This window comes from Scophthalmus maximus, chromosome 10 (assembly GCF_022379125.1).
Source record: "Scophthalmus maximus strain ysfricsl-2021 chromosome 10, ASM2237912v1, whole genome shotgun sequence".
NCBI lineage: Eukaryota > Metazoa > Chordata > Actinopteri > Pleuronectiformes > Scophthalmidae > Scophthalmus > Scophthalmus maximus.
Window position 1 is genome coordinate 21103216 of NC_061524.1, and position 27462 is coordinate 21130677.

The window sequence follows — 27462 nt, forward strand, 5'->3', positions numbered from 1 at the left end:
CAGTCCCCAACAGATGCTGTTTGAGCAGCGTCGCTAATAAAAGTGCCAAAGTGCCTAAGCCCATTCCATTATTATATTGAAAAAGAGATGGATTCATCCAAATGTACTTGCTCAGGACTTGTGGATTGAACCCCTTGTTGATTTTTTGGTGGTATGTACAGTGACGCGTTGATCGCCATCACGACTGCGAGGGTTCAGGACCGAGAGGCGTTGAAACGATAAGCTCATAATGCACAATCAGTTTTTTCCATTGACATGGGCTTCCAAACACAATAATGAAGCAAGAGTAGACCCCTCAGCCGAGCATCATTACACCACAGTTGGAGAAAAAACAACCTGCAGATTAAAACAAAATCCCAATGCCAAAGTGCCTGAAACCTGCATTCTCTCGAATGACCAGCGGAGGGCGACTCCACTGCGATGAAAAGACTGAAGCGAAGTTCCCCTACTTCCTTCTGCAGTGCTTGAGTAAATGCACTTTGCGTGTTCGCCGTCCACCGTGACCTATGACCCCAGGACATCTGAGTTCGGACAAAGACACCATGACGACATCCGTCTTACAGGGTAACGTGCAAATGTCGATACTCGTCTTCCTGTCAGACGTGGACACACACACTTCACATGCGGCGCTTCAAAGGCTGGAAAAGTTAATTAGAAAAAAGGGACCTGAGAAAAAGTTCTGCCACCGACACTTTCACCACTGAATCCACAATCCATCCTGACAGGGGAAGATCCGGCTGCCCGAATTAACTGAAAACTTTCCTTTGCTGTCGACTTCGGCGAGATGCGTCCGTCACAAAATGAGATGAAAGTCGTGCCGGGGTGTTCAACGAGCCCAAATGAATGGCCACTTTAATGAGGCTCTCTCTCAGATCCCCCGAATCGAGTCTTGGGGGCGAGCAGAAACGCAGCCTTTGCATATGATCCCGTGGAAACACAGAGCACTGACGTAGCCAGAGACTCCAGTCCCTGGGTTAAAAGATAAAAACACTCATCTGAGATGACATGTCGGATGATAATGACAAAAAATGATAGTGATCAAAGACACTTGGATCTGTCCGTCAAATATCCCGACAACTAGTGATGGGCCATGAATTTCTGTGGAGATGTTTGTGTTCCCCAGAGGATGAATTCTGCATGTGTGATTCCTCGTCAACGTATGGACATGAGCAATCTCATAGTTTCATAGTCCTAGTCTCATATCTCTCGCAGTTATGTGTTGAGGATTGCACGAGGCAGGACCCAGATGCGGTGGAACAAGCTCATTTAAGAAAACAGTAACAAAAAAAACTGACTTACAGGAAGGAAAAACAAACAAAATTCCGAAAAACCAAAAATCTCCAACTGAGGCAGAAGAACCAAACCACAACACAGCAATTACAGGTAGGACCTAAGATGACTAAACAGAGTCCTCATGGGGCAGAATCGTGACGGTTTTGTTTGAGTGTTAATGTCTTCGGTCTGAAATAGGTTGCTTAAAGCTACAGTGTGTAATATTTAGAAGAACTTATTCACAGAAATTGAATGTATTGTCCATAACTGTGTGTTCATATATGTATATGAACACATATACATATACCTGCAACAAAGAACCGATCTTTTTTCCCCAACTCTGAATGAGTTAAATATAGTAAGATGAGGTGGACCCGACCTCCGCGTCGTTCCAGAATACGTTGCATTGAATTTCCAGCACTGCGGGAAACTGGAAATGGAATCAGCGGTGCCCCGCCATAAAGTGTCCCCGGTCGGTTGCTCAGTTGGTTGCAGTGTGAACTTAAAGCCCCTGTGTGGCGACATCTGGTGGTAAAGTTGCAAACTGCAACCAGCTGAGCGCCCGACAGACACTTTATGGTGGCGCACCGCTGATTCCATGTCCGCAACGTTTTCTGGATCGTTTTTCTGGACCTCGGAACCGCTCCGAACTCGGGTCCCCCCTAATGTAACTATAACACACAGTCACTGACAACATGTTCAATTTCCGTGAATACGTCCTTCGTAATATTACACACTGTGGCTTCACATACACACACTGTTCAGCGCAGCTTCCATGTTTGGCCGACTGGTGAAAGGGGCCCGCACCATTTGTACGCCGACGCTGGTGACAGTGATGAACGAGAATACGGAGAGCGGCTTTGGAAAACCCCCTCACGAAATGCTGACGAGGGACAGGACGGTGTGTCTCCAAAAGGACGAGCGACAGCACACGTGTCCTGAAACCGGGGTCAGTTGTTTTGCAGACAGATGCCTGCTTTACGGAAGACAGGAGGAGGGGAAAAAAAAAACCCACGAGCAACTTGTCAGCGCTGGTGATTATTCCACTGACAGGCCTCGATAGTGAAATACGGCGAGGCCTTCTCCCCGGCCCTTTGCAGCCTTCCCCAGCAGAGACATAATGAACGGTGATGTCAGCCGTCAGCGCGCTGCAGCCGGGGCGCAGGCGCGGGCGACGGAGAGTCATTTTGAGGTGTAACCACCATTCCACTGTACATGGGTTTTTTAAAGGCTGCAGGGTTTGCGGGGAAGGTCCGGGAGGTCACGCCGGAATGGCCGACGACACAAAAAACCGTTTAAAGGGATAAAAACAAAAGGATTTGGAGCCACTGGTCAGACAGATTAAGGGAGGTAGGTGACAGTGTGCTCTAATTGGAAAATGGTTTTTCTCTGTCAATTTTTTATGTTTAACTGTCTCCCTTTTTTTGGGATGCTTACTGTAAAATACATATATAATATAGATGAATATATGTGTATCTATAAATGTATATATTATCATATACAGCTTTTGGGTAGGAATGGAACAGATCCTCACACCTAAGAAGCATTTTAGGATAATGCCATGTGGCTACATCTTCATTGATTAGGATGAATTTCACGTCAGCTCGAAATGATAGCGACAATACTACAAAGAGAACATACGCACTGATTGTGTGTGTGTGTGTGTGTGTGTGTGTGGAGGCTTCATCCTTTTCACGGCACTGTTTCCTCCAGTTCCTTCTTCGAGCGACTTTCAGGACGTGGAGATTCAAAGCTTCAAGAGAACCCCGAAATGTTCCCTCCAGTTGGAACTCACTCGGCCTGTTGATCGCTGAATTTCCAAATGACCAAATCACGAATTTGACACAGGCGTTTGAAATGCTGTAGGGATTCAAAAGAGGAAACAGAAAATTAGACATGTTCACATCAACTGGTTTGGAGCAAATATACTAGGCTGCACATTATTGTCATAGGACGACAGTCGAGGCAACTTTATGCATGTCTGTAATAAACAGTGGAAGAAGCAGAAGAAGAGGAAAAGTGGATAAAGAACTAGGTGCCTTAACTATCTGCTACATGCTGTTATTCCTTTATGTTTCGTGCAACCTGGAGATGAAGATGCAAGTGAAAAAGAAGTCTTTCGAAATGAAATGTTTGTTGCATCAGAATTTATTCAGAAAAGGTGTTTCCATCTTCAATTAACTCTTCTTTTTTCTTTTTTGAGTCAAACACCCCGACAGGCAAGGTCAAAACCTTTCTTTGTAAAATCGAAGTAGCTGAATCATATGATCATATCATTAATTCCTCGCATGAATCGTATTTTATGAAAGGAGTTATTTTGAATTCATGGAACCATCTTCACCGTAACCCTGGTCAAGCTCAGCAGCTGTGAAGAGTCCCTCAGCTGGGAGCAACTTCATAACCATGTGTGGAACACAGCGTCCATCCATCGCCTGCCGCTTTATCCATTTAGGGGTCACGGGGGGGCTGCAGCCAATCCCTGCTAACATTGGGCGAGAGGCGGGGTTCACCCTGGACAGGTCGCCAGTCTATCAACAGCGTCCACAATGAGCAAATTGTGAATTTGCTTCCGCATTAAGATCATTCACAATCCCACCTATTGCGCCATCGCGTCTCCGTGAACACACGCTCACAAGTGGAAAATCTGCACACGCAACGCGCCCGCTCAGAAGGCCTTTTTTTCTCGTTCCCCTCCTCAGGCCTATTGACAGGAAATCAATAAACGACTTCGGCGGAGGCTTATTTTCCGACATCCAGCGCGCACTCATCATCAGCAGCAGCCATCCACATGGAAACGTGCACACGGGCGTGAGAAGAGGAGCGGCCGCTTCGTCGGAATCCAATGATGAGGCTGGAGCTAATCGCTGTTCATTATCCGGCCCGGGTTCAATGTCAGACTGCAGCACACACGCAGCATCCCTCAGTCATCTGCGCACACACACGCACACACACACACACGCACGCACGCACGCACGCACGCACGCACGCACACGCACACACACACACACACGCACACTTTTATCTAACACACTGCGGGGAGGATGATTGGGAGAACTGTTTTGGCTCAAAGGTCAACCCCACCATCCATCAGAGTCATTACACTGTATACATTAAGAGGAAGCCATAATGATTCAATAATTCCTTGACCTCAGTGGAAAACGTCACGAGGTCAAGGAAAGGTGTAAAGGAGGACTCATAGGACTTAGGAAAAGCCGACAGCGCTGCTCAGGGAATCCGACTTGACTTTCACTGTACTACGTCGTCGCGCGACGGCAGAAGATGAACTACAAAAAAGGCAGCGGCTCCATCCGCATGTTTCAGTGTTTTACCACCGTGTGTCATTCATCAGATGTAAATGATTCATATATAACAGTAACTGACATGATGACTCCTCTTCTGGGTCAAATTCATACTCTCCTTTTTCGGATTGAATCGTTTACGTCCGTACATGGCGCGTCACGTTAAATATCGCTGCCGCAATGAATTGTGGGACGTCTATATCTCCTTACTCTCACACAGGGAGCTCCAGTGTGTCCTCTGCTAAAGGAGATAGGAAAGGAAGCATTGAAGCTCCTTTCCTGTGCATTTAGAGAATCCGAACAGCTCTTATCGACACTGCTGATGAAATATTTCTGGGTCACTCCAAGATTCAGGAAACTTCCTTAGTCAATTTGACAATTCAACCTCGGCCCAGGTCTCCCTGGTGGGCGTGGCGCATGGCGCGTCACGTTACATATCGCTGCCGCGATGAATTGTGGGCCGTCTATATCTCGCATTGAAGCTCCTTTCCTATGCATTTAGAGAATCAGGACTGACTGAAAATGGACTGACAAGTATTTACTCACCCTGCCTGTCTCATGTCTCCTTGTTTTTTTGCATTCCTGTATCCAGCCTTGTGACCATCGCTTTCCTCCTGTTTTTTTGCGGCATATGTATATATCCATAAATAGACCGGCTGCTGTCTGGAAGAGATTACATACAGATTTAAGTGGAAGGCAAGCGATGCATGTGACTCGTTTATTCCCTGTAGTACAAAGACGTATTTGTAGCCATTAAATATTGGACGTGGCCCACTTGCGTTTGAGGTTGAATGGCGCCGCCCGGCACCATCACACCGCCCCTGGACTGTTGACGACAAGCAGGTCGTTGTCTGCGGATTCATGGTGTCGAGGCTGAATTCTGACCCCTTCCAGATCCACCAGACCAGGCCACGTCGCGGCCTCAGATTCACAGTTTCATGGCTGACAGGGGGGGGAGCCCCACGCGGTCTTCGGCTGGCGCCAGCTCCCGCCCGTTCAGCCTTTCTCCACCGTCTGCAGAACCGCTGCAGCTCACTGGATGTGGTCCGCTCGCAGTTCTGACTCAGAACCTCTGAAGGCTGTTCAGCAGTTTCTGAAACACTCAAACCCAGTCGCTTCCGGCCTCAGCAGTCACGTCACGGTCAAAGTCACGGAGAACACACTGTTTTTTCTCACACCGCCGTTCGGTGGCAACATTAATTGAAGCTCCTGACCAGGAATTTATGGACTCCACACTGCTGCCACATAAACAGCTGATTGCATAATTGCATGAATAATAGGTGTGCAGATGTTCCTGATAAATCTCCCCACTTACCTGCGGCAGCGTCTCATCATGCGGGGGCACGCCTGGTCATGTTTGCTCAACGTTCAAAAGATTCTCAATAACCTGGGCAAATCCTACCACCTACATGTAATTAGAATCATTACGTGATTTGAGTGAACTGACCCTTTAAAGTCTTATTGGTTTTAGCCAGATTGGTCTAACGGGTATAACACTGGGATGCACAGCATCCATCAGCAGATGTAAACCCTGCAGAAGTGTCTCTCAACACGACCCTGAACCTCCCGACAGCGGGCTCGCTGTAGGGGTGCGTTCACACCACGACTGTTTTTCATCGTTTACGCAACGGCCTGCGCGGAGCCTTATTAGTCGGCGTAACCCAGCAACTGAATTCAGATTTATGGCCTGTAAACACATTAGAGCATTGTTTCCTCCGACTGATGAGACAAAAAGTCTTTTGAAAGGCGGATCTTACACACGCTGAACCCCTTTGACTCAATGAAAGTCCCTGCCTCTGACAACATGTTCATGAGTAACAAAGCAGTTTAAAACCTCCAGAACACAAGACACGATAACGAGGCAATATCAGAAGAAAGACGTTGGAATTTATAAATCTTCCTTTTGAAACTGAAAGCATTCCTGCTGAGCGCGTTTCAATTTCAAAAGGAAGAACAGAGAAGCGAAGAGGCTGTATTGACCAAGAGGCCTTGACAACTAAGGGCGTATCCTCCTGCGAGGCTAACACCCCTTAAATGTTAGGGGATCTTCCGTGGGTCATGGCCCACCCCCTTTGTAGAAATAGAATCAGTGATTTTCGACTAATCCTACTGACGGACAGAAAACGAATGCATGACCGCGTTTCGCGGAGGTGATTTTGTGTCAAGTAGTAGACTATGGTAGGGACGCAATTACATCGGCGCTACCGAGTACCAGTACAGATAAAATCAAACTGTTGCACATTTCTGTACCAGAGCACGAGAACAATAAAAGAGCGAGACTAAGGTCACATCCATGCTACTATGTTTTCGTTTGAAAGCGCCGTTTTAAATCGCCAACGATCTGCGTCCAGACAAGCGTTTTTAGTGTATCGAAGGTCAGCTCGGTTCATACGACACCAGGAAGCCGATTGTCTACTTTGCAGTCGGCCGCTTACGCACAGAAAATACTAATAACGAGAACAGCAATGGCGGACGGTATGAGCAGGGGGTTTCTTCTCTTGGCCAGACGACAATGACAAAGTGTTCATAAAAAAAGCTTTGCATCATCGCCACTAGTCGAGTCGTGACCCATAAGAACCAAACGTCCCCGACTTCAACTAGTTTGACGAAATTCAGATTATTTTTTTTCTGCCAACATGAACAATTTATGCAGTTCATGAGTGACTTCTCATTTTATGCATGTGACATAATGTTCACACGGCTCTGCTGGAGGAACATTGTGTGCGAGGTGTAATTACTGGATTATGTGCTGAATCTGTCCCGGACAATTCGCTGAAGGTTGTAAAAAGGATGAACTGAGCTCTGACTGAGCTCATCCACTGCGCGCCCACCTTCACCTGCAACCATGCACCGATTGGCCGGCAGCAGCTGTCATTCAAGCTGTATACACCTTCCAAAGTATACGGTGCTTTATGGTCTATTTGACTGTAAATGGACCACAATGTACAAAATGAACATCAATGTATTGAAAAAGACTTGAAACTAGAGACTGAACCATTAACTCCCCAGGAAGATGTTTACTGTCGTTATAAATCAAGTGAGAAGTAGAGTCATTTTCTCATAGTCGCCCTCTGCTGGTCAGTACAGAGAATACAGGCTTCAGACCCTTCCACATTGGCTTCATTTCTCGGACCCGGTGACAATAAGTCCACTTTTATACACAGTCTATGGTTTTTAGGCTCAAATTGAATTTGGGTCATGTCAGAACAGGACTCATCCACTGAATGTGTCATCTTTGTTGGAGTAGTTTGATTTTGGTCAACCCGAATCAAAAACGTGACCTGGATGCTGACAGAATCGTTCAGTACGTGACAGACACCAGCACGTGAAGGGATGGTGTGGCTCATTGGTGATTATGGAAAGATTTGCAGTTTTAAGACTTTTGCTGTGGTGAGATCAAATTCAGCTCCATGCGATCTTGCAAGAATTAGATTTATGATTTTCTTAAATTGACTTTTTCGCAGGTGGCTGTGAATTTGTGCTTACAAGTAGATATGAAAAGCGCGGAAATTGACAGCAATATGTTTGTGAATGGCTTTTTTTCTTTGACTTCAAAGTCAGGTTACATTATATGAATATTTTATCACAAGTAAAAATGAACCACAGAAGTTCAGGTTTGGCTCTACAAGTTCTCACATTGAATTCCACAAGTTCACAAATCGAGTCAACAAGTGCTTGCATTTTGCAATATATTCATCTTCATGTCGTTGGCGGAGATATTGCAATCAAATGTACATCAGGAACTCAGAAAGGTGTTTGTGTTAAACCCCCTCGTGCGTCACGCAGTGATTTAACATGGATTATTGTGACACATTCACCAGTGACACGTGCATCATATTTTTCATTTTTATTCCTAGTAGAAGAGACATACAATGGTATTTCTGAGACCAAATTCATAGGAACAGAAAGGAAAAAAAAAAAAAACTGAAAACAAAATTCTGAATCAATGAGACCCCGCCCAGATAGAATGTATTTACACCAAATCAAATACTGAATGAGAGGAGAGGCCGCTTCTTCTCCCATACAATCTGTCACCGGCGATTAACAAAAAAACAAAAACCCACACACACTCTTCAAACATGGAAGCTGACACAATTCCTCTTATGAAACATTACGGGCGTGACCTTAAGTCAAGTTGCATGTGTTATATTTGTTGTTTGAGAGGCTAAATCCATGTCCCCCCCCCCCGACACACACACACACACACTTCGGCAAACCCTGTGGTCAAGTATGAATGACAAAGTTCACATTGGGTCAAATGAGTTTGGGGACCTTTTTAAATGGATAAACACCACTTTTGGTGTTTGGATACAGTAAATAGCGTAGTGCTGTTTTCACAGAACGGATCATGGTTCCGGTCAAAAGATGAGAAGTGGCGTCTCGGAGGCAGAGCCGACTGGCATCGTCATCCCTGAGGGGGAAACCCCCAGCCGATGTTCGGCAACGCGGCCACCTGTCACGGTCGCTTCCTGGGTATCGATCCAAGAGACAATCTGGGCTCGTCACATCAATGTTCATTGCACTTCTCCCTGTTGCGACATACTTCCTAAACAGAAACTCTGTCGTCTTATCTCCCGTTTATTTGCCTCCTGCATTGGTGACGCCTGGTGACGAGGCGATGTCAGAATCTACAGCTGTAATCATTGTAGAAGTCCAGATTCACGCCTCTTCCCGCATTTCTTCTCGGATGTTTATAGAAAACCAAAAACAATACATGTTCCAACTATTTCCTCTAAGCAAGACCAAAAAGTAATACGTAATTGCTGACATTCAGAACTGGAGCGACATGCCACTTATTTGCTTCCTCCATCAGTTGCATGTGACTTCTACAGTGGCTACAGGTCTGTCGGTGATGATAGAAGAGGAACTGTAAACTGCTCCTTTAGAAATTACAAGAAGAGATGCTAACACTACTGCTAGAAGAAAAAAAGTTAACAATGGCACCAATAGGGAAAGTGACACCCAGTGGAAAGTGACAAAATACGGAGGCAGTCGAACCTGAATGTTTGCAGTCATCACTCCCAAAAATACTGCAGGCTCACACTTCTGGGATGCTAAAAAAAAAATGATAAAAGCAAAAGGAAGGGTTTCATTCCAAAACTCTATCCATCTTAGAAAAAAATAGGATAATTTGTAAAATATTCCTTTGTAAAAAAAAAAAGAAAAAAAGGAAAAGAAAGAAAAAGAAGGCTCAATATACTCAAGATATAACATAAAATATAATACAATAGTAAATGTTACAATCATATTCACAGTTACCAGTTTATCAGAACTGTTTAAATGACAAATTCATTCTGGAATGAAACTCTTCAAATATACAATAGATACTGTATGACACATACTGACGACCATAGAAAATGAAACACCTACAATATACTGTAGCATAGTAGCCATCTGAGCACCTTGCATTAACCCCTACCCCCCAATGTCACACACTATTATTAAATAAGGCACACATTTACACATACAGTTAAAATTTGGCTAGTAATTATTCCTTTATTTACAACCAATAGTCACAAAGTTAATAATTATAATACTTGCAGTCTGTTCTATGTCTTATGTTCATTCTCATGATGCCAGATGGCGCGGCATGTTTGTCTTGTCGTTTGGGTCCAAAATATTTCAGAGTGTACAGTATACTCCCCCCCCCCCCCCCCCCCCCCCTTTTTCAGAGGATGTTAAACCCTCTGGAACGATCTTAAAGAAACATTTTGGAGGAACTTACATGGACCCGATTAGGGTCACGTCCGACTTGACATCTGCTGGGACAGGGAAGAGGAAAGACGAGTATAGCTGCTTTGTTGAAGTATTTCCTTTCTTTTGTCAACACGAGCAAATTTGCTTCGTTGTTTTTAGCCAACTGACATTGAGTTGTGTTGATGAAGTGCATGACTTGGTGTCTCTAAGATATTTCTTAGAGTGTGGGGGGATCGTTTGATATGCCCAAAGATGAAAGAGTATAGTAAGGCAAAAACATAACTACTTTCAGGGGAATTCGCTGACTTTTCACCACAGGTTACATATACTGCAAATGTATATGTATACATATACGGTGTGGATATAAACACACATATATATACACACACATGCATAATATAAACACGTTCGAGGGTGGGGTGGGTGGGGACTGGTTACCAACACTACATCAGAAAAGGTAAAGCAGAAGCCTGAATCTAAGCATCGCAGGAGCCTCTGGCTTTTAAGTGTTCAAGATGACTGATGTGTTACGTTTTTCCAACATCGACTTGTCCAAAAACTAAGTTGCATTGTAAATCCACACTGAGGACATTGGCAGCCTAATATAAGGAGGTGGCGTCACGTCACCCAAGTCAGCGGTTCTGTCATAAGCAAGTAGCTGAGCAATACCAATATGGTACAAAGATATTCGCTGGACAAAAAGAAGGGGGGAAAAACAAGTTTGGTTGAGGCTTTTGTCCACAGTGACATTGGCTGTCACGTGATCGGTATTGTTTTCTTGTGAAGGTCTGCAACCTCGAAGCCCACTGCGTTACTCGGAAGAGAATGTCCTCCAAGAAGACACAATGAGAGAGACTCCCTCTCTAGTCCAGGAGTAAACCTCCTCAGTAGTTGAACTTCCCCTGTTGGTTGACCGGGGACGTGGCAGGTATGAACAGGGGCTTTGGAGGGACGTCTGGTTTCAGAGAGGAGGCCCGGCGGACGATGGCACCCCTGTGTGCCACCTCCTGCTCTGCGTTGTAGCTGTGCTGGCGCGCCAGGTACCCACTGGGGATGAGGGGGTAGTGAACCTCGCAGGCGCTGCCTGTTGAGTTCATCCGTGCCAGTAGGGGAGGTGGCTGGTGGGGCCCACCGTTTCGTTGGCTAAAGCTATGCTGGCGAGGGATCATTCCTCCTCCTCCCCCACCACCACCTCCACTGGGCATCTTGGAGGCTGCAGCAATTAGAGAGTGCCTCTGGGAGGAGTGCCTCCTCTCCAGGGTGGACTGGTGGTGATGGGGGATGTCAGGAGGCACATCCATGCGTCGGGTAAGGCTGTCTCGAGGTAAGGTTGACGAGCTGTAGTAGGGGGCAGATTCTGTCTCGGGGATTTGCGGTTGGATGCGGTTGGTGAAAGCTAGCTGGCCTCCACCACCGCTGGCCATCAAACCCGATGGGCTCATTAACTGGGAGTTTTTACTGCTGCCTGCCTCATGGATGTGCTTCAAGAGCTCATCCAGCGAGGTTACCTCCATCACCTTCTGCGAGTAACCAGGGTAAGGCTGCTGAGATAGCACACGTTCAACATTGTGAATTTTGCGTTCCTCTGGGTGGAGGTGACCTCCAACTAGTGACTGCCCATTGGACAAGCCATGGGAGTAGGGGTAGACCTGCTGGTGAAGCAGGGCTGAGCTGGGCCTGGAGCCGACGTTGTGGGACTTAGGTTCTTTGGCATTGTTGCAATTCTGGTTCTTCTCCCACTGGTTCTTGAAGGCTTTCATGCTCTTGATGGGGAGTTCTGGGGTCGAGTCTGGTGTCGGTAGACCGGAGAGTTCTGAGGAATGGTGAAGGTGGTGATGGTGGGGATGAACCAGGTCTCCCATCGTCATTCCGTGATGGCCATTTCGCCTTGGTGGGTGATGCTCTTTGCTGTTGCTGAAGAAAGAATTGTAGATCTTTGGAGATGACACCTCAAGCTTGTCATCCCTACTTTGGCTGTCCAGGAGGCCATTGAGCTTTGCCAGGCTGCGGAGGGACAGGGCGTGAGGGATCGGGGCCTCAGGATCTTTTGACAACTTCTTGGTCTTGTGGCCTGTGTGGTTACAGTAGCAGGAGACCAGGAAGCCAGACAGAAAGGCGCCAAGGACGAACGCCACCAAAACACAAGCGATCAGGAGTGTATAATGGACACTGTGATTGGTCTTCTCCAGCTCTGGTGGTCGCCTTACACCTTCAAAACAGAAAAAGATGAAAAAGAGTGCTTCAGTTAGAGCTTTTCTGACACATTTTCAAGAGCTAATATAGGTCAAGTAGCAGTTGGGAGAGACAGGTTGAGTTTACAGGGGCTTCACTGTTAGAGAAACAACATGGGAGAGGTGTTTGAACTAAGCTCTTGGCTTCCTATCCTTCCACCGTTAACAGATCAGTACAGCCCTTCTCAGACCTGTGCTTTCCCCTCAGACTGGTGGAGACAGAGCTCCCCAGTCAGTGAGAACTCAAATGAGTTAGAGCTTTAAATATTGATGGGAGCACAGCAGCAGGAACCTGATATCATTTTCACAGACTTTGCTTTCCAATGTAGGGATCGGGGGCACGAGCACCTGGTGTGATGAACGAGCCAAAAATAACAGGTTTGGCCAATAGCTCACCGAGTGCGACGCCTTGGCCAACACAGACTCAGATGAGGTTGTCAAATTCTTTCAAAATGAAGCCGATGGGAGACAGTCTGTGCAACAGTGCACCGGAAACACAAGGTTACTTAGCTGAGGTAAATCTACCATGTAAATGTCCTTGGCTGACGTGACCCTAGCAGTGTGTTTGAGAGTGAAACCTGCCACCTCTCATAATCAGAGCTCATTTGCAAAAAGGCTCCTGCCATCTGTGGTGTCAGGGCCTTCTCCCAGCCCTTAATGACAATTTCTGTGAAACTGATTAGTCTGTGGAGGGGGACGACTGAGCCGCACAGACTGGGGGTGGGGTACTGGGGGGGATGCAGGTGTTCAAAACAAGTTAAATTTGACGACACCAGAAAGCTTAGCTGCGGAGTGAAAATGGAAAATGATGATGTCTAAATCAGGCTTGATGATGAGTTTATGAGATGTTCAGAATGACGATGGTGAGGGTGATCAGTTCAATAATTCAGTAGAGCGGATTTTAATCGTTTCTCTTCTTTCTTACGTGACCCAGACTTGACAGAATGAAGGCTCTTTGTTCCAGAATAGTCTTACGTAGAAATGAATCTCTGAATGCATTATGAAGTGAGCGAATATATCAGTATATTGCAGTAGTGATATACAGTATGACCCGAGCTGGTATATTTTCTGGAATCTCAACTGATATATTGATTATAGATAAAATAACTTGATGCTTTTGGCGAGTTAAGGAACCTTTCAAAGCCTGTACAGTATCATCATATCATCCAGCCCTGCCAGACGTATCATGGTTTTATGCCGTGTTCACAAAGTGAATTTCCGCACTGCGTTACTCGCACGAGTTTGGCAGCCTGATTATTTCTATTTACCCGTGCGTGAACCCAAGATCTCTATCGGATGTGGACGACAGGAAGATCTCAGCGCTAAACGGCTTTTGCGACATCACGAAATTTGAGTCCAAACCAAACAGATTCATGTGGCAAAACTAAAATCCTTCAAAACTAATGACATTTTACCGATTGGATTTCAATTCAGTGAAGTAGAGGGTGGGAATAAAACCTTCTACGTGAGCTCAGTGAGGCCTGTGTGAACATTATTGAAGGTAATGGGTATAAGTTAAAAGGGCCAAAAGGGGTCTCCCTCACAGTGGGTATGTTGATTAGAGGCAAATATTAGGGGATATTACAGAGGCGGAAAATCTGATCAGACTCGTTAGATTTCAGTCAAAATCTAATTACAAATCCGCAAGAGACAAATGAGTGAAATTTAAACTCATTTTCTTGAGCCTTAAAAGGCGCCCGACACCATGGTAACTACACAACGCATGAAATGGAGAGAATAGCCATTTGCCTCCTGTCATCATTACGCCTTCAATCTGATGGAATCTTATTACAGACGTTTTCGGATGCAGCGAAATGAGAATCAAACAAGGGTGATCGGATCTGTATGTGCAGAGTTCCTGGCCAACAGTCTCAAGTTTAAAGAGAGATTATTATTTAAATCATGAAGATACAGTAAAGTTCTTTTCAGCTCTTCATTATCTGGAGGCTTATCATCATGCATCACTACAATTCATTTTCAAGGTGTGCATTGCTGTCATTTCCCCACAGAGAGCGAAAGCAGGAGATACTGTCGTCCACTATAATCTTTTCTGGAAATAATGCTTTGAATAGAGCTTCCAATTAAAAATCCTCAATTTTTGGCCATTCATTCTTATGATTGCCTGGACTTATGACCACATTAAAAAGTCATAAATCATAATTGCAATCCCAGGGCGAGAAGCAATCAAAAGTGGTTCTGCAGTGAGCCTTGTTAATGCCTCTTCTTTTCTTCTTTGGCAGTTTTTTTTGGTCTCATTACACAGGCTGCCAATCCGCTCTGCTGCAGCGACGCATTTCTAAGTTTTTCGATTCTCACTGATCAGTGTCCCGGCCTGGTGGCCTGGCGGCGTGCAGCTGTTGTAATGAGCCCCCATCTCAGTGTGGCTTCCGCCTCCCGTCACCCTGGTGGCGTTCTGGTACCCATGACTCATCGGCTCGCTCTGGGCCGCGACGCCCCCCCCCCCCCTCCACAGGGGGGTCCTGTGGAGGGCGTCCTCCCGGCTGAGGTCGGAATGAGTCAAGTGCCTCGACGGGGGGTGAAACGCGCAGCTGAGGTAAACAAATCCCGAACCTACAAATGAACCTGTCACAACATGTTTCATGAGCAGGCTGGATGACTCAATCCAACGGGCATGTGGGACATACGGTGCCACCGGTCACGGTAAAGTGACCACCCTGTGAATCATACCGACAGCCTGGCGAGCAGCTAGGTGGCGCACAGGAGGTGAGGGCCAACCACTTGCTTCCTTTGCTCTGCTCCACGAACACATGGGAACTTAAGATTGGGTATTGAGACAAATATTTTTATTAATAAAGTCTGGTTATGTGGAGAAAATCGTCACTTCAAATAGATGCGATAATTAGCACAGCTTTGCGCTTAAACACAACTTCACTTGGATGTTTACACAGCGTTCCTCTCTAAAGTCATCTCATTGTATTCCTGTATCAACTCTACGTGGACTCAGCTCGGCGAAGGCTTAATATAGGAGATTCGCAAGTCTGCCAAAAGGTAAAAAGACAGATGGGCTGCGTGAGTGGATTCGAGGGAGGCGGGGAGAGGGATGGTGACAGCCAGGGGGAGAGAAAAGAAAGGGAGATGAAGGGACCAAATTCAACCTCGGTTGACAAACTGCCGACGAAGAGCGGAGTGAATGTAAGAAGACTTAAGTATCCGAAAAGACAGGGGAGCAAGAGCAAAGGGAGGGAAGGAGTGGGGATGAAAGCCACAGAGCACAAAAAAGAAAAAAGGAGTGAAATAACAAGTGAATATGAGCGAGGAGGAGGAGGAGGAGGAGGAGGAGGAGGCGGGGGAGGCAGTGACAGCCAGGCGGGATGGGGTGAGTGACAGACCATCACTCCGCTGCTGTTCTGAAGCGTGGTGCTCTGCGGCAGCTGGGATGTGGTTGGTGAACGGCCCCCATGCTCCTCCACAGCACCGTAGGAAGAGAGGAGCTCGGCGGCCGCATCCGCATCGTTAAAAATAGACGGTAGGTTATGTAAACAGGCAGGTTTTCACAGCCGTGCCCGCGCTGTGTCTCACTAATTGGCGATGGGTTTTTGCATAGGGGAAATAAAGTAAGGAGGTCTGGCTGCTGTTATGTGTGAAGTGACCCCCCCCCCCCCTTCCAAAGGTGATGAAGTCAGAAAACTAATTACAATGGCAGCGATAACTAAGTGATTAAGTAAACGGCGACTGTCTTTGCAAAAGCTCAAATCAGCCTTCGTTAGCGACGCGGCAGCCGAAAGCTCTTCCATGACACCAATTACCGACAACCGGAGCACTTTGATGTTTTCGCACTCGCTCGCTCAAACGTGTAAGGAAATTCCTCTCGCATCTCTCACAGGACATTTGGGCGTCGGAACTGTACAATGCCGGAATTTAAAAATATCGCTCGGGGGGGGGGGGGCATGCGGCCACTGTTATTTAAAGACACGCCTCCAAGGTCAGGTACGACAGGACTTTTTCCTTTCTCGCGCAGAACTTTTCCATCATATCAGACCTTCCTCGTTTTTACATACTTTGCGACCTGAGAGACACTTGTTCTATTTTCTGGCGCATCAGACGAAGACGTTCCAAAACAGCCCAAATTAGTTTCTGCCTCCACAAGTTTACAAGTGCACGTGATTGTTCCCTTGAATGGATCCTCCGTCCCAATGAGAAGGCAACGAGACAAAATGGCCCCAAGTTTCATAGGCGACCCCCCCCCCCCCCGTTCCCTCTGCCGCCTCCTAACACTAGTAATTTCTTCTACACTGAAAACTCCTGAGACACCCCGAGGTTGAAGATCGGAACAAATGAATCTTTTTTTCCCCGCTTTTCAAATCCGGGTGAAAAAGCAGAGCAGCTCCGGCTCGTTCGCTGTGAGCTTTGGTAATTTGACAGTTTTAATACCTGATGTCTGTGCGCTGACAGACGTGTGGTTTACAGACACGGCTTGATCACGTGTGTCAGAGGCGCGCGCGCGCACACACACACACACACACACACACACACACACACACACACACACACACACACACACACACACACACACACACACACACACACACACACACACACACACACACACACACACACACACACACACACACACACACACACACACACACACACACACACACACACACAGAGTGTACGAGCTGCATGTGCGCAGCCCTCTTGCTGTTGACTGAGCGAATTCAATCATGTACCCTTGTTATTAGGAATTTGCATAATATTCCACCTCAATGCTCAGCCAATTGGATGTGGTTTAATATATGCGGCCGAACCGAGGTGATACGGTGTGATGTTAACAGATTCCTTTCCAAATGAAAAGTAGTGGTAATGAGAAGTGCATTTCATTCCAGGTGTGCCGATGCATGCGGAGAATGGATTTCATTACGGGTGTGATTGAATACTGGTAAATGAAGTGTGCTCGTGGCATCTGGCAATCAGGGCCGCACTGTCTGTAAGAGCAAACCGCAACGCTGTGAGGGGAGAGTCGGGCTTCTGAAGCGCCGGCACACATTGTGTTTTCATCGTCCGGGCTTTGAGACGTTCGTCCTCTTCAGAAATTTTACGGAGTTGAAGAAAAAGTTTGGTTTGTGCTCAAAAAGCAGCATCCTCCTGAAGATAACCCAAAAACCTCATTATGAAGGTTTCTTTCCCCTGGAAATATTTTCCTCTGCCTTTCAGCAGATAAAACAATCTATTAATTTCTCGTACTGGACTATCACTTTTAGCTTCTTTTTTATTTTCTGTCTTTAGTGATTGTATTTTTAATGTCATTTCATGTGTTTCTTCTCGGTGGTTTTAATGCCCTGCTGGCAGTCCATTTGAAAGAGACATTGCGGTTAATCTTTTTCAAATGCAACACTTGCCAGCACAAATGAACAAAGCCTTTATTGATATCGATATTATACCAATCTCATCATATCTGGGTACAGGCAGACACTGCAGAAATCTAAATAAACCATCTGCATGTTGAGATATTGCTGTGGTTGATATTAACATGTGATTAATTTATCACAAGCCATTAAGCCGGGCAGAGCTCATGCACTGGGTGGAGTCTCTTTTTCTTCTTACATGCAGTTGCATCAGACAGAAAACAAAAAAGTTGTTCACTTGCAATTCGGGAAGCAAAAAAACGGTTTTAATGCAACTTCCAGGGCAATGGAGGAGTCTTGGCCTTACCAGCCAACTGAAAGGGACAGTCCACACAAAAGTCAGTCCTTAGCTTTTAAAAAATCTGGTCAACAACAAAAAGATCAAAAAATGATTTAACGCTTCGTGAAAAAACCAAAAAAAAAGGAAATCACCATCTGGTGGACACTTATCGTAGGACCTCACTTCATTTTATCTTCCACACGGAACTGTCTTTGGAGTGAACTGCTGCTTTAAGAGACGGAGAAACGGTTCCGCAGGCCGCTCGCTCGCGCGCCCGAGCCCAGTTTCAGCCATCGGCCGTAAATCTGGAGAGGCGGATCGCTAGAAGGACGGTGGGAGAGAGGTCAGCAGAGGAGGCAGGTGAAGGCGAAAGGGTTAGTCCGACCAAAATAAAATACAGAAAAAAAAGAAAGAAAAGAAATCAGGCAGGTGAAATTGGCGGAGCACCCCCCCAGGGGTCAGTGAGACAGGTGGAAGGGGTGTGGGGGTTATGGCCACGAGCCGGGACGGCCCCGTGGAGCGGACCACGCTCCGTCCTGACACACAGCCGACATGGGGAAAAGTATTCTGTGTGTGTTACGACTTTAAGGTTAGTGTTGCTGTTTTTTTTAATTATTTTTGAACACATGATGTCACTTATAATTGCTGTTAAAATGCTGGTGAGCCGAGCGGACGGAAAACTTGTGTGGTTCTTGCGTGACCTTTAACGGGCGCCCTTACACCATGACTGTGACTCGTGTGTGTGTTTGTTTGTGTGTGTGACTTAAGCTCATTTAATCCTGGCGGGATTTAAAGAAAAAGCTAAGATTCAACTTCACACACACGGTTTCACGGTTTGAAAAGAGCAACAAAGAAAACCTCCGACTATCGGTTGTTTCATTAAAAACTGCCGTTGGACTTTTCAACTAGTGATGAAACTGAAGCTGCCTCCGGACGGGCGCCGAGAGTCCGGACATTTTCCTGAAGAAAAAGAAACTCTCCGGGACGATTCACGGCGAGCGAGGGGCCGCTCAGATAATCTCCTGCTGCGTTCTTCACACGCGAACGCAGGCGTGGGACACGTCACACCCTTTTTATTCCCCCTCCACCGCCTCCCCGTTTGATTCAGAAATCGATTTTCATTACGGGTGTGATTATTTCAGTGATTTTAACTCCCCGCAAGTACAAGAGACTTGCGCTCTATCTTTTACGTGGCCCTTTTTAAATCCCACGTTTTTATTTAGATTGGCTTTTAATACTCAGCACTGTGACACTTTCCATCTGCTTTTTATATGTACCTTTGTCTGATTTTATTGTTTGTTTTATTCTATTTTAGGTTATTTCTTGATGTAAAGCACTTTGGATACCTGGTGGTTGCTGTCTATATAAGCGCTATATAAATAAATGTTGATTGATTGACTGATTGATTGAAATGCGAGCGGCAAATTGTCTGGACCCAATTTTCGGGACATTTTTCTGAGTTGTGTTTCGGAGGTCATGTCTGACAACAGCTTGTGTATCTCTGAACATCGGATGCTGATACTTGATCAAAATCAAATGGTCAGAGCTCTACCAGTGACTGGAGGATACAGGCGGCGTCTGTTGCCATGGTCTTCAGAAGTATAAATAACTCTTGAGGAAACTAACTGACATCGACGTGCCCCCCCCGAGGACACCGTCCCCTCCTGCATGCGAAGGGTTCAGCCCGAGTTCACGTTCAGCTCCGCTCCTGGCGCGTTTTAATGAGCTGGAAAACACCCGCTCGTCCTAACTTCTATTATCGAGCCACGTCTCCGCGCACGTCGGCTAAATCGGCCGCTGGCCCGGCTCGGTGGGGTGGGGGAGGTCAAGAGACCTCACGGTTTTTATCTGTCCACATCCGAGCAGCGCAAATCATAAAAACAAATTTGGTGAGAATTAACAGGCCTCACGTAAAGTGACTGCCGCCCTTGTCCTATTATTTTTCTTAATTACAGCCGTAAGAGTTTCTGTCTCTTTGACTTTTTTTTGAAGTGGATTTACAGAAAGCTTACTTTCACTCCGCGCTTTCAGAGATCTTTGATGAAAAGGGAGAGTTGGAAAACTTTTTCTCGGAGCCATGGATTCTGTCACACATCACAAAAGGTGAACTCTGTCTTTCCACGGCCTCGGAATACGAGTGAAAATAAACAGTCGCTGGCTTGGTGACGACCCTCGTTTCAAAAGGTAATTTGTTGGCACACGAGTTTAATAAAGTTATTTTCTTTATATGTCTAAGACAAGAAATCATTTGGAAGAATTTTCCTGAAGTGGAGGGGAATAGATTTCGATTCCTGCACAATACCTCAACTGTCTGTGCAGTCCTGCGTCTTGCCTCTTATTTTGATTGCTTCCCTGCCACTGTCTGACGTTCTGCTCCACATTTCTACCTGCTTCTCCCTTTCCAGTCTCAAGGCTCCTCATTGTCGCAATTCAAATCCTGAATTAAGTCCTAAATCCAAAGGCTGCTGCTTTAATGTTCACTTTCAATCACCTCTAGCCTAATGGCCTGTAGGTGAGCTGACTGTGTTAGAGATAATTAATGCGACTCGGAGTCGAGACTAAGGAGCGAAGACAATTTTATTTGTTTCGCAATGATCCATTCGGACGCGTTAACTGCGGTGTTTGCTCCTCAGGTAACTTTGTCTCTCTCGCCCTATGTTTGTCCACTATCGGCGCTTGGTTGCCTGCTCGCCCACCTCGTGGCTGAGGGGGGGGAATTTGTGACCCGGCTGATGAAAAATGGACAGGAGGTGCGGGAGATCGGAGGCCTTATCAAGCTCCTCTGATTGAAGCCGCAGCGCCACGGTCTCTGGCTGAAAGGGATTGCGTTGCTTTTTCTCGTACACTCCCCCCCCCCCCCCCCCATATTCTCCACCTCTGTTGTCCGACTCCACGGCTCAGGCTTCTGCTGTTCATTTATTTGTTATGGGCTTCTCTCATTTAAGACCGGGCAGCTCATAAATGCAGTCACAGAGTCTGGCCGCGTGGATGGAGGATTTATGGACTTCTGACATGGTGCCTGTACAAGCAGGCGGCGAGGAGAGAATCACGTCCGAATGAACCGTATCTTCTTCCTGAACGCGTCGGAATATTGTGTCCGGAAGAGGAAACTGCCTGCGCAGCTCATTTCTTGAACGCGATGGTTTGAGGGGTCGCGGCGACAACTTTTTCTCGCATTTCCCCGTCACGACCATGTAGCTCTTAGACGTGCATTTGGCTTGTGATGTTAATCAGTACGAGTGGGAACTGTCACATTAAAAAAGGGAAAGAATTAATGAGACTGGAGCTCATAAAGATCAAGGTGTGATTAAATATTCAAGAACTGGCTGGAGTTTTATAGGTCATGTCATCTACTCGGGGCTGCTGGATGCTTTATACGCTGTTGAAGAGCCATCGCTCTCGCTGCAGGATCACAGGTTCGATGCCTCGGGCAGTGCGTGAATAGAAAACCCGGAGTGACGCGAGAACTTGAAGATCCAGAAGGAAACTTAGCTCGAAATCACTTTGACATTTGTTATTTCGCAAATGAATGAGAGAGAGGTTTGAAACCTTTAGAGCTGGAATGATTGGGTAATTAATCATTTTTAATAATAATAATAAATGCCAGAAATATGCTGATTCCACCTTCTGAAGATTGATAATATAGCTGATTGTATTTGTGTTACATTTTTTAAAAGTGTATTTGGCGTCAGGGACGGACAGGAAATGGGTTAAGAGAATAAAGGACAGAACGGACCAGACGGCCGGTGGTCGAACCAGCGACCTGCTCAACCCGCCGTGACGTCACCCGTTGGTCTGTCAGCGGACGCTTTCCAGTTTAGTATCTTGACCAGCACCATATTTTTTTGGGAAACCAGAAGTAGTATCCCTATTTGGAGGAGGTGGGCGTGTCCCTCTCTAAATAAACAGAGAGGGACACGCACAAGTAACCTGGCTTCTGCTTTTGAATATTTTTTGGGGAGCGCGTTGGAACGCATTGAGGTCATATTAATACAAACTGAAGATGAGGAGAGTTCAGGTGGGAGCAGTGATGTTTAGACTTTAGATTCCTTTTTTAAAATTCATTCAAATCTCTTCCAATGCGTGTCTGTTTTGTGTTGAGATTAATGGCTGAACATGGGGGGGGGGGGGTATTCTAATATTCTGTCCATCTCTATGTACGCTGCAGCCGCCAGTCACATCCTGCACTTATCATCGTCCTGCCATCTACTCACACGTGGGTCAGTGGAAGCATCATGCATCGGGTCATGTAAAGCGGAGACTCATGAGGTGTGTGGATCAAAAAAACAAATAAATAAATTATCGGGGTTTGCTGGCCTGATGTAAGAGATTGGTTGAAGTAGAGAGTTAAGTGTTAGTGAGCGAATGAAAGTGATATTTCACCCTGGAAGAACATTCGCGCAGATCATCATGTAAACCAGCTGAGCGGTTCACCAGTGGTCTGCTTCTCCTACTCATTTTCTCCTCGCCACAAATTGCACATGGGAAAAACCATGGATGGGAGACGTAAGACAATAGAGTTGGTTTGAATTTGTATCTACTGTCAATCTGCCATCGCTATAGAAACACCGGTCGGATGAGTGAACCGACACGCGTGCTGAAAACGGGGAGAATGTTTTTACCAGAGTGAAAGATCTTTTTTCGTTTTTTGTTTTTTCCTGTTAGTGGTCAGTCTGGTTAGAGGTGCACGGTGAGGCGTTCGGGGCCCAGCGGTGCGAAACCTCCCCCCCCCCCGCGGGTCGGAGTTCACTGAGGACACACATCCCTCCCCCTTACCCTCCATCTCCACACTGATTGGCTCCGAGTCAGGTGACCCTTGTTCCCCCACTGGGGGAGGGCCTTCAGGACCTGTACCTCTTTCAGGGTCACCTGCCTCCTTTGGGAATGACGCCGCATGACGGGTTGTGCTGGCGCTTGTGGGCGCGGTCTTCCCTGCGGTTGTGACGAAGGGGGTGGGGGGGAGGGAGGGAGGGGAGGGGGCGACAGAGTGAGTGATTAGTGAAAATGTGAATCAGCCCGCCGACAATCAACTGCACAGAGATGAGGGTGAGTCCTGAGTGGGGAGAAAAACCCGTCACCTGTTACCGTTAGGAGCCGGAGATGATGGTGAGCGACATGATGGACACACAGATACACGACAGGTTTACAGCTGCTTCACACACACACACACACTCACTCTCCAGGAAGAGCAAACCCTTGAATATTTTTTTCCGTAATAACCAGTTATGTCTCACAGCGCAGATTTTTTAGAAGCAACCGTGTCGGCTTTGCAAAAGCGGAAATTACGCTACAAGCTTGAATTGTATTTGAATTTTTCGTCATTTCAACCAGGGGGGGTTTTAATAATACAAACCTCCTACTTTTACTCAGGACTGACAGTTTCGCAGGTGAAGCAGACGAGAACTTGACCGACCGTCAAAAACTCATCGGCGTCCCCTCCGCTGTGTTTTCACACCCGGGCCGAGCCGCTTCGCAGAACGCTCCGTCGCCGTCGCGTTGGGGCGGACCGGCAAACGTTACAAACTGGCCCATTTGGAATCTTGTCAGACGTATTGCCGAGGAACGCGGCGGGCGTTTGGCTGCCAGAGGCCTCGTATCATCAGACGCGTTCGTCTCGGTGACACACTCCGCATCCCGGTCGCATTATTACCGTGGCTCCCTGTTGTCCTTGAGGTCCGGTGAGCAGCAGGCCGCTATTGGCCCGGGCCCCTGCGCTAATGAAGCAGCCATAATGTTAGCATTCTGCAGAGCCCACACCCAGTGTGGAGGAGAAGGGCTGGTTCTCTCTCTCTCTCTCTCTCTCTCTCTGTGTGTGAGCCAGTAGACAACGTTCACTCTGAATGAGTGGCCCCGTCAGTTCACCATCTGCGCTGGACAAATTAAGACTGTACACCAGGGGGTGTTTGGCCCTGCCGCCTCCGACGATGGCTCCGGGACTTCATCATTACTTTAGTTTTACTCTGAGAGTGCACGCGGCATCGTACTGTTTTGTCCTCTTTCAGTGTAGATTAGGCGCGAAAGAAAATACACGACAGAGGAGCTCTTTGATTAGCTCCGCCGGCAGGCGTTTGACTCGAGCCCTTCTCTCCGTTGGCGGCGACTGTCTGGGTGACAGGGAAGCAGAAGAAAGGAAAACGTCCCGGCTTTTGGTGAAACGAAGCCCCCCGCGCGACAACAGCTTTGTGCAGCATATGGAGTGTGCTGTTGTCTCGGAAAGCCGATAATTGATCTTCAACGCAGGGACTTGAAAGTGTTATTGTGTGATTCAGCGAGAGAAAAAAATGTAATGAATCTGTTTGAAATTGAGCAGTGACGCGTCAGGGTGGCGCCGGCGCCGTAGGATTGAGCGGCGGGGATGCTCATCAAGTCTTCACCACCGACTGGGTGGTGATTCTCCTCTGGGCCGGAGCCTGTGGCGGACAAAGTGGCCTCTGTTCTGAGAGAGACATCGAAAAAGACGCAGGGATGGATGGTTCCACTGGCCCGTAATGGCCGACGTCTTCCAGCGCCACTCGTGGTCTCAGCGCTGACGCTAATCACTGCATCGGATCGACCGCTGCCTTTCAGCTCCCCTGTGTCCTAATTTGTTCAGTGACAAAGACCCGACTTTGGGCAAAAGTCTGAAAAACTCCTCCAAAAGTTTGAGGCGGGCGTTTTAGTTGTATAGACAAAAAGCAAATGAGGCCTCACAAAACCATTGTGTGACTGAAAATGACCGGCTTTGAATTTTGCCGCAGTGTTAAAAGCCCAACACCAACTCCTCAATCTCGTCCGGGTGCCGGCCGGCCGGCCTGGCGGCTTCTCGTCTTTCCATTCCAGCCGTGCCAGGGGCAGCGCGGTGTGGCCGGCGGAGGAGTAATGGGACGTGACAGGGATGATGATCCTCCCTGATACAGGGCGTTAGGCAGCCTTGTCCGCAGAGCTCCTGGTCCACCAATGGAGTGACGCTTCAGACAACGGCTTCAATGTTTGAGCCGCCGGCGTGGCCGAGAGGCAGAGGTGACCGGCCGCTCGGCTGCCTCCATGAAACACTCGCCAGCTTACTTTGAAGGCAAGTAAGTTCATTAGTCCGACCATCTGCTCCGGATGACATGAATCTGACTGAGTAGCTCGATGGAGTAGAATATGTAAGTGAAGGATATTTTAGATACAACATTTATTTTTTTCTTATTTTCATCAATGTCGTCACTTTAATTTGATGATTTGCGCACAGATTTGATCAACATATATGAGGAACAGGACAGGTTGTAAACTTATTTGGGGGAAAACAGTAAGAGATTTTTGATTGGTGACCTGGTTAGTCACAGCTACTGTACTCTGCTTACTGTAGCTGTGCACACGGCTACACAGACAGTGGTCTGGGACTCCATGTGAGGTCATTTCTCTATTTCTAACAACCTTCCGGCTGTTGACGGGCAAAGGAGACCCGTCACCCGTCAGCGCCCAGTTGGGGGTAGTGAGGTGAAAAGATAAAAGACGTGTCCACTGACCATACGCCGAATCTAGCGCCGGGTTTTGCTTGCGTGTGGTCGCCAGGACGTCTGCAAAAGAAGAAACACAAATCAGCGGGAGTCGGGCATCGATGAATCTGCCCCGTTCTGCAGTTTCATCACAAACACACGCAAGAAAGAGCTAAAAACGAAATAAATACTTCATTGAGCGAACGCTTAATGAACACAGAAAGATTGAGGACAATACTCCAGCAGGGAATGTGAACGGGGGCGGACAAACTGCGCTTCAAGCTTCTTCCGCGCAAATTGTTGAAATAAATGCATCATAAGTCTCCATTATAATTTGTTAGATCTGCAATCACTCGTGCCTGCTGTCGCTCCGCCATCGGGATCTGATAGCGGTGCACAGTTTTCCTCCCTCTCCCTTTATTGCTTATGTAAATCATCGTGAATAGATGAAAGGCTTCCAGCTCACCGTGGCAGGTATCGGGCTGCTGGCGGGAACCGTTCTCCACATCCTGTTCGAATCCGCCTCTGGAGAGAAACAAACAGACACAAAGAGGCCGTCACTACATTTGCATCGGCCCATTTCACTTAAGCTGCTTTCGGGCGTGCACTGAAGACACAACTATCTCTGGAGGTGAGAAGACATTCTCCTGCCACCTCCCGGAGAGTGGCCGAGACGTGTTCCTGCTAACTAGGTGAACGTCAAACCTCGGAGAGACATTCTCTGGACAAGTTCCTCTGTGAAAACAGCTTTACTGTCCGAGTTTTCTCATTCTCAGTCTTTGAGTTGATGAGGAACCTCCTCAGAGACGGGGGAGGTAAGGGTCTGTTCGTTGTTCGGGACTGAAGAGGAAACTCCACGCTGGGATCTTCACTTTCCCTCAAACTGCCTCCTCTGCTTGTTCGGGCGCCGGAAAAAAGATCTGCCCAACTCACAGTCGGACATCAGTGACGTCGGGGGCATCTCAATATGCGAATATTTCTCCTCGAGTTCAAATATTTCCACGTGAACGAGTAAAGCAAATGACACAAATGTTTGCGTCCCTGCGTTATTTGCGTCGCCTGGCGCAAGTGACACAGTATTTTCATTTCTTTCCACTGACTGTGTGCGTCCTCCATTTTCAGATATTACTGCACATCATGGCTACGTTTTCATCAATGAATCAAAGCAGTCATATATTTATATGAACTCCCTTTTTAATTTCATTATTTTAACTGCTCTTAAAAAGGACACTTGGCAAACAGCAACGTAGTGCAAGCTATTTTATTTATGTTACATTTCATTTGCACTCTGCTTGTGGGTTGCCACAGCAAAATACTGAGTGATTTTTTGACTTGGGCTTTTATTGTGAAGGGCAGAACGGAAGAAGGGAGCGGATGCGCTGTAGTGTGTTTGACGGTGATAACTAAAGTTGTTGTTGTTCCGTCTTGGATCAAGCTGGTTCATACGACGGTCTCCGTGTTGTTATTTTCGTTTAAAAGATGCAGTATTACTGTATCTTCACTTAGTTCAGTGTTTGGGCCCTGCGATGAATGTGTCACCGTGATGATTGTTGCACGCCAGTGAAAACATTTCCTTAAGGGAAGTGTTGATTTAAAGTAACGGATCCCCCTCCCCCCCCCCGCCCCCGTTCCACCTTCTGCAGCGCTAAAGAAAAGCTTTACAGCTAAAAATTGTTATTGTCAAACTTTAAACATCAAGTACTTTCAGGCGGAGACAAAAGACGAGGTGCAGTTTCAGCAAAGGAACCGCATTTTTTTTCTATTGAAAAGCTTTTCGCCGCCGGTTCGTACCACCTCATGCAAAAAACACTGCGACTAAATAATGACTGAACATTTGTGGATGGATTTGTTTGCGTC

The 27462-nt window shown here is 46.9% G+C and overlaps 1 protein-coding gene across 4 annotated transcripts in view; it reads right to left on the bottom strand.

Moving 5' to 3' along the window:
* Window positions 1-10223: 10223 nt before the first annotated feature.
* sema6e (sema domain, transmembrane domain (TM), and cytoplasmic domain, (semaphorin) 6E) overlaps window positions 10224-27462 on the bottom strand; it is a 141662-nt gene continuing 124423 nt past the window's right edge. For 3 of the 4 annotated variants that reach the window (XM_035608316.2, XM_035608318.2, XM_035608317.2), the window contains 4 exons: window positions 26072-26130; window positions 25636-25686; window positions 22922-23077; window positions 10224-12477 (listed from right to left, as the gene is read on the bottom strand). In XM_035608316.2, the coding sequence (XP_035464209.2) occupies window positions 11153-12477; window positions 22922-23077; window positions 25636-25686; window positions 26072-26130 (1591 nt within the window). In that variant the 3' untranslated portion in view covers window positions 10224-11152. The remainder of the gene's footprint in view (window positions 12478-22921; window positions 23078-25635; window positions 25687-26071; window positions 26131-27462) is intronic. The other variant, XM_035608319.2, reaches the window with a different exon arrangement.